A 9,460-nucleotide genomic window follows, 5' to 3' on the forward strand; every position below is an offset into this window, starting at 1 on the left:
CTCACCTCAGACCAGTCAGGGAACGTTTGTTCGGCCCGCTCACTGTTCCTTGGCGAAAAAGTGTTATTTAGGCAACTTTCGTCTGCTTCGATCTTCGCCAGAAAGATTCAAGCTGGAGTATCCGGTTGGGCTTTCAAAATAAAATTTACCCCTCAGGAGGTGAAAAACACTTAGAGACTTGTAGTCTCAGTGTAGGCAGGCGGCGGCTTGCCCCTGCCTCGGCCGTATATTCCCCTATTTGGCTTATGGGCAAAGTATACGGGCCGAGCTGGTTTCTCCGAAGAGAACTCAGCTTTTCTTCCCCGTTTGCATCCAGGAAGAAGTGTTCCATCTCTCAAAGTCGTCTGTGTTAGTAATAGAAGCGGACGAATTTGGTTCCGCCCTCAGGCTTAGAATGAGTCAGAGAAAGAAAGGAAGATAAGAGCTTTGCCAGCTGGCGCCAGGGCAAGGACAAATTCTGTGGTTGTCACAACAGAATGATAACCTCTTCTTTAGCTTTTCTTTCTGATAGACTCTAAGAGAAATCACTGTAAAACATTTATGATGATTAATTAACATTTCTGTTTAAGTAATCAGTCTGAGCCATTTGTTGGTCCAGATAAATGAAAGATTTTCTCAAGAAAACTCAAAATTATTTTACTGATGTTTCCAGTAAAATAAAAACAGTGATTTATATAAAAACACAATGAAAACATGGTGATGATTTCCTCTGTGATTTTTTATACCATTAATTAATCTTTTAGGCACGATAAAAGAGTAGAAGTGATTCCACTTTCTTTGTGACAGTCATTATATGATTAACAAATGCATAAACATTCTTAGTTAAAGAACAAATGAATCACGAACAGAAAAGATTGTTCTGTTCATTATCTGATTAAGAGAACTGGGGGGTTCTCTTCTAGGTTGAAATGACCTGTCATGGCCTAAATAGAGTTCAGTGTTCCTGCCTTCTCGTCAGGCCTGTCCGAGGCCTGCTCCGAGGCAGTAAATCTTGTTTCTTCACTCGAGGTGACCCCTACATGATGATGATGATGATAGAGCAGAGGTCTTTGAAATGTCGATGTTTGAAACAATGAAACATGTTGATTGAGCAGGACGGTGCTGAGAGCAGAGGAGGGTGTGTGTGTGTGTGTGTGTGTGTGTGTGTGTGTGTGCGTGCGTGCGTGCGTGCGTGTGTGTGTGTGTGTGTGTGTGAGGCAGGTTGTCGACTGCAGCTGACACTCAGCAGCAGAAACACTCAGGTCCGGTGGTCTGAGCAGCAGAACTTCAGCAGCTGAGGACGAAGCTTCTTCCTCTGCAGGTAAAACTGATCTGAAAACAGTTTGTTTTATTTAACAGCTGAGAAAAGGATCATTTAATCTAATTTATAAAGAGTTTTAATGTTTTTTCTTGCTGCAGACTCAAACTGTTTGATTAGTTTAGTTAAATCTGATTCGTTTTACTTTAATCGGTTAATGTTGAGCTGGTTTTTATAGTTTGTAGTAAACAGATTAAATGCACAGGTTTCTAATTAATTTAAGCCAAATTGGATCAAATTCAAGTTTTTTATTTAAACTAAAGTTTACAGCTTCGTAAAATCAGAACCAGATGAAATTAAACTTTTAAAAATTCAACTAATATGAAGAAATGAAGCTGCACCTTCCTGAGTCAGCATTTCTTTTTGTTCAGATAAAATATTAAAATGACCTGTTTATTTTTATTATGAAGCATAAACTCATTACAGCATGTAAACACTCAGCTGATGGATTCAAATAATCACCTCAAATCAAACAAGCTGTTTGACAAGTGTCAGTCTGGTTTTTGCTCTTCACACTCCACTGAAACGGCTTTAATCCGGGTCACCAACGACCTGTTGATGGCAGCAGATGCAGGCTCACCGTCTCTTCTAATCCTTCTCGACCTGTCCTCAGCATTTGACACTACTGACCACAATATCCTCCTCAACCGTCTCTCACAAGCTGTTGGACTTCATGATACTGTCCTTGACTGGTTCCGGTCCTACCTTTGACAGAACTGAATATGTTGCCATCAGAGAAGCCAAGTCAAAGACTCATACGGTCACTTGTGGAGTTCCTCAGGGGTCAGTTCTTGGTCCTACTCTTTTCACATTTTACATGCTGCCTCTCAGACAAGTCATCAGCCACCATGGAATATGTTTCCACTGTTATGCTGATGACACTCAGCTTTATTTAAAAATGGACCGTTATCCATCTGTTTCTTCCTCTACATCCTCCTCATCATCACTGTCCTCACTCACAGCCTGTCTGGAGGACATAAAGTCATGGATGAACAACAACTACCTTCAACTGAATAGCTCCAAAACTGAGGCGATGCTGATTGGCACTCCTCGTCAGGTTCAGTCATCCCCCATCACATCCATAACCTTTTCTGGACAGGACATCCCACTTTCCACTACAGTCACCAACATTGGTGTCCATTTTGACCCTCACCTTTCCTTTGACACCCACATGAAACATCTGTGCAAAACCTCTTTTTTTCATCTAAAAACATTGCCAGTCTCATCCCATTACTCTCTCAACTGGACGCTGAAAAACTTGTACATGCCTTTAAATCTTCAAGACTGGACTATTGCAACTCCATTCTCTTTGGTATTTCAAATAAAAATCTTCAAAAACTCAAGTTCATCCAAAATAGTGCAGCACATCTTCTGACAAAAACCAGAAAACATGACCATATCACACCTGTTCTGCATTCTCTTCACTGGCTTCCTGTCCCTGCCAGAATCCAGTACCAGACTGGTCTTCTGACGCACCAGTGCATACATGGAAATGCACTGAACTGCTCCYTCCACACAATAAAACTCGTTCTCTCCGTTCTGGTAACTCCTGCTCTCTCCAAATCCCCAGAACAAAGCTCAGCACCATGGAGGACCGAGCTTTCTGCACTGTTGCTCCTCGTCTGTGGAATTCACTCCCAGATCATTTAAGGGAACTACAAACTGCAGAATCCTTCAAAAAAGGACTAAAACCCTACCTGTTTTTGTACCTTTTATGGCCATGTTTGAATTTTATTTTATTTTATTTATTTTATTTTTTTGTAGCTCTTAGATCATCAGATTTCTCTTCTAACGTTTCCATCTCTCCTCTCGTTTTGTTTCTGAAGTCCTCACAAACTGTCCAGGGAAAACCCAGGTCTTTGAATGTTCTCCAGTCGGCTCCAGCTGCATCTCTGTCCCTTAAACAACATTTTTCTCTTTACCATGGGAACCACCGAAGAAACAAAATGGATGAGAATAAAAAGACTCTGACTGTTGTCATAGAAAGATAAACATTAACAGATTTTTATTTGTCATATTTGGACAAACCCACTCAGGATCAGAGCTCTGACCTTTACTTCTTAAACATCAGTTTGTTTTTAGACAGGAAACTAAAGATGCTCATCTCCTCCCAACAGATCACAGGACCCACCCCCTTTCACCAGAAATACAAGCTTTAGATGCTTCAGCTACATGCTAATGCTTTCAGCTGTGTGTTTCTGCAGCAACATGAGTTCAGATGACGACACTCGCTGGCTGGAGTGGGTCACCAAACAGTTTGAGAGCATCGCAGGAGAGGACAAAGAGATCGACCTCCACGAGTTTAAAACCGCCCTGAAGGTCAAAGAGGTCAGAAACACCTAGCTCAATTTAGCTTTCAGCTGCTGTTTGGATCATTTAGCTTTCAGCCTCTACGTTAATTTTAGCTTCTTTTCTGCTTGTTTAAACTTTAATAATTCATGCTGCCTGCTCTTAGGAGGCCAGCTGTCACCAACTGTGTTTGTGTGTGTATGTTTGTGTGTTTGTTTGTTTGTGTGTGTTTGTTTGTGTGTATGTGTTTGTTTGTTTGTTTGTTTGTGTGTGTGTTTGTTTGTGTTCAGTCCTTCTTCGCAGAGCGTTTCTTCGCTCTGTTCGACTCGGACCAGAGCGGATCCATCTCTCTGGACGAGCTGCTCAAAGCTCTGAACCTCCTGATCCATGGAACTGAGACCGACAAGCTCCGCTTCCTGTTCCAGGTCTACGATGTGGACGGTCCGTTTCACACACCTCCAGAACCAGAACCAGAACCAGAACCATACCTCTAAAACCAGAACCATACCTCTAGAACCAGAGCACAAGAAGTTTCAGATAAATGTGATAAGTTCTGAACCTGGTCTGCTGACCCGGGTCTTCAGGACCTTCAGGGTTCTTTTCCTGAAGGTTCTGGTTGTTTGTGCTGACAGGCAGCGGTTCCATCGACCCAGACGAGCTGAAAACGGTTCTGAAGTCGTGTCTGCAGGAGAGCGCCATCTCTCTGCCGGAGGAGAAACTGGAGGCCCTGACCCTGGTTCTGTTCGAGTCCGCTGACCAGGACAACAGCGGGTCCATCACCTTCGAGGAGCTCAAGGCCGAGCTGGAGAACTTCCCAGAGGTGATGGAGAACCTGACCATCAGGTGAGCTGGTTCTGTCTGCAGGTTCTGAGGGGCGGGGTCAGGTTCTGTAACCACCTGGTTCTGCTCCACAGCGCTGCCAACTGGCTGAAGCCTCCTGATGTGGACCAGAAGAAGCCTCAGACCCATCGGTACCTGACCCGGGCCTACTGGCAGAACAACAGCAGGAAGCTGCTCTTCCTGTGTGTGTACGCCCTCCTCAACCTGGCGCTGTTCGTCTGCGCCGCTCTGTACCACCGCTACGGCGGCGGCTGGTTCATGCTGGCCAAGGGCTGCGGCCAGTGTCTCAACTTCAACTGCACCTTCGTCATGGTACCAGAACCACATTCTGTTTTATACCAACACCCTTTGTCCTGGTCCGGTCCGGTCCCCTCACCTGTCTGTGTGTCCAGGTGCTGATGCTGCGCCGCTGTTTAACCTGGATCAGAGCCACCTGGGTGGTCCGGGTCCTGCCTCTGGACCAGAACATCCTGCTGCATCAGATCGTGGGTTACGCCATCCTCTTCTTCACTGTGGTGCACACCGCTGCGCACGTGGTCAACTTTGGTATACACACACACACACACACACACACACACACACACACACACACACACACACACACACCTGAATCAGGTGACAGTTGAACTAAAACCTTCTGTTGTTTCATGTTTAAATGCTGAGATCTTGCTGAAATTTGATGAAGATGCTGAAACTTAACTAAAAAGTAAAAGTAGCAAATGGCTAGCTCAATGCTACAAGTATCGTAAGGCAAGCCAAAAGTAGCAAAACACCGTCAAAATCTTAAGTTGCAAATTTCCAGCCAAAAAACCTAAATGTTAGCTAAAACCTAAAGTAGCAAAAAGCTAGCTAAATAAGCTAGTTAAATGCTACAAGTAGCATAAGGCAAGCTAAAAGAAGCAACTACAATGAAAATCGTAAGTTGCAAATCTCTAGCCCAAAAATATTAATATTAGCTAATACCTAAATATAGCAAAAAGCTAGCTAAATGCTACAAGTATCGTAAGGCAAGCTAAAAGTAGCAAAATACCATCAAAATTTTAAGTAGTAAATTTCTAGTCAGAAATAAATTAGTATTAGCTGTGATTGAAAGTAGCAAAAGACTAGCTAAATCCTACAAGTAGCGTAAAGCAAGCTAAAAGCAAAATGCCATCAAAATCTTAAGTTGCAAATCTCTAGCCCAAAAACCTTAATATTAGATAAAACCTAGATGCAGCAAAAAGCTAGCTAAATGCTACAAGTAACATAATCCAAGCTAAAAGTAGCAAAACACTGTCAAAACATAAAAGTAGTAAACTTCTAGCCAAAAATCTTAAATATTAGCTGAAATCTAAAATTAGCATCACACTAGCTAAGTTACAAAGTTCTAGCTAAAAGCAAAGAAAGTAGCAACAGATTAGTTAAATAAATTCAAAAGATGAAAAGAGTTGTGTGAACATCGTACAAACATAAAGACAGAAGACCGGTTGTCCCTGAGCTCTGTGTTCTGTCTCAGCTCGGATGTCGGCGAGCGGTGACTTCAGTCTGTGGGAGTACCTGTTCACCACCAGGCCGGGTGTCGGCTGGGTGAAGGGGACGGCCTCTCTCACCGGAGTCGTCCTCCAGCTGCTCATCTTCCTCATGGTGATCTGCTCCAGCACCTTCGTACGACGCAGCGGACACTTCGAGGTCCGAGTCCAGCTCCCCTCCATGAAGCGGGTCCTGTTTGGGTTTTGTCTTGAGCGTAGGTTTTGTCCCCTCCAGGTGTTCTACTGGACTCACCTGTCCTACATCTGGGTCTGGATCATCCTCATCATCCACTGTGCAAACTTCTGGAAGTGGTTTGTGGTTCCAGGGTTGGTTTTCCTGCTGGAGAAGATCGTAGGAATCGCCGTGTCTCGGATGGGAGGTCTTTACATCGTGGAGGTCAACCTGCTGCCGTCCAAGGTGTCCAGAACACCTGACAGGGACATTTCTTTTGATCCTTTTTAAAGTAAATGAAGAAATACTTGTTTAACGTAACACATGATGTCATCTGACTTTTGTGTTTGATTCTCAGGTGACTCATCTGGTCATCCGCCGCCCTCAGTTCTTCCATTTCAAACCTGGAGATTACATCTACATCAACATCCCCAAGATCGCCAAATACGAGTGGCACCCCTTCACCATCAGCAGCGCTCCGGAGCAGTCAGGTGCTGCTTGGTTCAGGTGTGACTTAGACCAAATTCTGGGCTGTGACCTTTGACCTTTGACCTGCAGACACCATGTGGCTTCACGTGCGCTCCATGGGTCAGTGGACCAACCGGCTCTACGAGTACTTCAAACAACCCGAGAGCCAGGAGCTTCATCCCAAGAGACTGACCACCAGCCTGAGGCAGCACCGGCAGCAGGAGGTCTGTGAGGAACATCTGGGGAACATCTTAGGAACATATGAGGAACAGCTAGAGAACATCTGGGGGAAATATGAGAAACAGCTAGATAACATATGAGGAACATATGGGAAACATCTGGTGGAAATATGAGGAACATCTATGGAACATTAGGAACATCTAGGGAACATCTGGAGAACATCTAGGGAACATATGAGGAACATCTAGGGAACATCTGGAGAACATCTGGGGGAACATATGAGGAACATTTGGGGGAAATATGAGGAATATCTAGGGAACATATGAGGAACATCTAGGGAACATCTGGTGGAAATATGAGGAACATCTATGGAACATTAGGAACATCTAGGGAACATCTGGAGAACATCTAGGGAACATATGAGGAACATCTAGGGAACATCTGGCGAACATCTGGGGGAAATATGAGGAACATATAGGTAATGTATGAGGAACATCTGGAGAACATCTGGGGCAAATATGAGGAACATCTAGAGAACGTCTGGACAACATCTAGGCAACATCTGGGGAACACATAGGGAACATAAGAGGAACATTCAGGAAACATCTGGGGAACATCAGGGGAACACATGGGGAACATAAGAGGAACACATAGGGAACATAAGAGGAACATTCAGGAAACATCTGGGGAACATCAGGGGAACACATGGGGAACATAAGAGGAACACATAGGGAACATAAGAGGAACATTCAGGAAACATCTGGGGAACATCTGGCTGCAGAAACATAGCTCTCTGTTTGTCTCCAGAAGGACAACATGTTCAACTCCTCTGACTCCAGCAGAGGCGTGGCGTCCAACGAGGACGACTCCATTGAGCTGACCTCGTTCCGTCAGAACGGACCAGAGTCCGGAGCAGGACCAGCCTCAGAGTCAGGTTCTCAGGGGTCCCTGAAACCCACTCCAGATGAGCCGGGGCCGGCAGAAAGAGGAGAGGCCCTCCAACTGCGAGAGGTCTCCAGCAGGTTTCATACAGAAAAAAGGGTCTGATGCTGAAGGATGACATCATCCTCTGTGTCATGTTAGACCTTCTTTAATTATCTGAAGATAATTCTGATTTAATTCATCTTTCTGATCCTCTGCTTCTGGTTTTTTCTGCAGATTCCTGCCAAGTTTGGTGAGAACCACAGGTTCTGCAACATCAAGGTAAAGATTTGATTAAAAACAGTTGAACCCTCTGCAGAGGCTGCTGATATCTCCTCTGGTTCAGCTTGTTCGGATCAGCAGGTCCTGGACCACTGAGAACCTGCAGCTGTGGTCCCAGGTGGTTCTGAGCGGGTTCTGTTTTCTGTGTCAGTGTTACGTAGACGGACCGTACGGCACCCCGACCCGGCAGATCTTCGCCTCTGAACACGCCGTCCTGATTGGAGCGGGAATCGGCATCACGCCCTTCGCCTCCATCCTGCAGAGCATCATGTACCGGTCAGAACCTGGTCCACCACACTGGTTCTGCCCTGCTTCAGAGCTCATCCAGTCAAGATGAAATATTTCAACAACTTTTTTTTCCTACAAAATTCTTTTTTTCACAAAAACACAGAAAAACAGATTTTATTTTTTTAACCATAAAAATAAATATATTTATTTTAATATCTGTTAAACCATTAGTTTATTTCCTCTCTGATAAACTCATCTGTGTTTTTGTTTGGTTGTTTATTTGTTTGTGTGTCTGTTTGTTGTTTGTGTGTATGTTTTTTTGTTTGTGTGTATGTTTGTTTGTTTGTTTGTCTGTTTGTTGTTTGTGTGTATGTTTTTTTGTTTGTGTGTATGTTTGTTTGTTTGTTTGTCTGTTTGTTTGTTTGTGTGTCTGTTTGTTGTTTGTGTCTCAGGTACCGGATGAGGAAGCACCACTGTCCCAGCCACTCGTGGTGTGAAAACATTAAAGACGACGACATGAAGCTGCGTAAAGTAAGAACTCGTCGTGCTGCAGTTTCCTCTCCCGACCCGTCAGAACCGAACCCGTGTGTTTCCGCCCCGCAGGTGGACTTCATCTGGATCAACCGGGACCAGAAGGCCTTCGAGTGGTTCGTCAGTCTGCTGACCAAACTGGAGCTGGAGCAGGCTGACGAGGAGCCAGAAGGTGGAGCTGCTTTAACTGTCTGAGCTCAGCTTTCATCTGTTGAATGAGGAGAACTGAGGAGCCTCAGGTTCTAAACCTCCTGTTAGAGCTTCCTTTTCATGTCAGAGTTTAAAACTAAAACCTGAGAAAAAACTAAAACCTGAGAAAAAACTAAAACCTGAGAACAGACGAAGCTCTCAGGAGCCTGTTGGGTCAAACCTGGAAACAGAAACCGACTCTGTGATCTTCTGACCCTTCAGGTCGCTTCCTGGAGATGCACATGTACATGACGTCGGCGCTCAGTAAGAACGACATGAAGGCCATCGGTCTGCAGATGGCGCTCGACCTTCTGGCCAAGAAGGAGAAGAAGGACTCCATCACGGGCCTGAAGACCAGAACCCAGCCGGGCCGACCCCGCTGGGAGAAGGTGAGACCTCAGTCAGTCTGTAACTGCTGGTAACCTGGTCTGATCTGCTGCCTGAGGAAACTGTGTGTGTGTGTGTGTGTGTGTGTGTGTGTGTGTGTGTGTGTGTGTCTGTGTGTCTGTGTGTGTGTGTGTGTGTGTGTGTGTGTGTGTGTGTGTGTGTCTGTGT

At 44.9% G+C, this 9,460-nt stretch overlaps 1 protein-coding gene across 3 annotated transcripts in view; it reads left to right on the forward strand.

Moving 5' to 3' along the window:
* The window catches only part of nox5 (NADPH oxidase, EF-hand calcium binding domain 5), a 14,173-nt gene that overhangs the window by 3,711 nt on the left and 1,002 nt on the right, over nucleotides 1-9,460 (forward strand). Inside the window, exons 1-16 of one of the 3 annotated variants that reach the window (XM_014022999.1) lie at nucleotides 971-1,300; nucleotides 3,502-3,625; nucleotides 3,877-4,027; nucleotides 4,219-4,429; nucleotides 4,501-4,738; nucleotides 4,819-4,972; nucleotides 5,922-6,094; nucleotides 6,170-6,352; nucleotides 6,465-6,597; nucleotides 6,665-6,798; nucleotides 7,562-7,765; nucleotides 7,913-7,957; nucleotides 8,109-8,233; nucleotides 8,638-8,716; nucleotides 8,789-8,888; nucleotides 9,128-9,294. In XM_014022999.1, coding sequence (XP_013878453.1) covers nucleotides 3,506-3,625; nucleotides 3,877-4,027; nucleotides 4,219-4,429; nucleotides 4,501-4,738; nucleotides 4,819-4,972; nucleotides 5,922-6,094; nucleotides 6,170-6,352; nucleotides 6,465-6,597; nucleotides 6,665-6,798; nucleotides 7,562-7,765; nucleotides 7,913-7,957; nucleotides 8,109-8,233; nucleotides 8,638-8,716; nucleotides 8,789-8,888; nucleotides 9,128-9,294 — 2,217 coding nt within the window. In that variant the 5' untranslated portion in view covers nucleotides 971-1,300; nucleotides 3,502-3,505. Of the gene's footprint in view, nucleotides 1-970; nucleotides 1,301-1,999; nucleotides 3,626-3,876; nucleotides 4,028-4,218; nucleotides 4,430-4,500; nucleotides 4,739-4,818; nucleotides 4,973-5,921; nucleotides 6,095-6,169; nucleotides 6,353-6,464; nucleotides 6,598-6,664; nucleotides 6,799-7,561; nucleotides 7,766-7,912; nucleotides 7,958-8,108; nucleotides 8,234-8,637; nucleotides 8,717-8,788; nucleotides 8,889-9,127; nucleotides 9,295-9,460 lie in introns of those variants that run through there. The other 2 variants (XM_014023000.1, XM_014022998.1) reach the window with 2 other exon arrangements.

This window comes from Austrofundulus limnaeus, unplaced genomic scaffold (genome assembly GCF_001266775.1).
Source record: "Austrofundulus limnaeus strain Quisiro unplaced genomic scaffold, Austrofundulus_limnaeus-1.0 Scaffold353, whole genome shotgun sequence".
In the NCBI taxonomy this organism is placed as follows: Eukaryota; Metazoa; Chordata; class Actinopteri; order Cyprinodontiformes; family Rivulidae; genus Austrofundulus; species Austrofundulus limnaeus.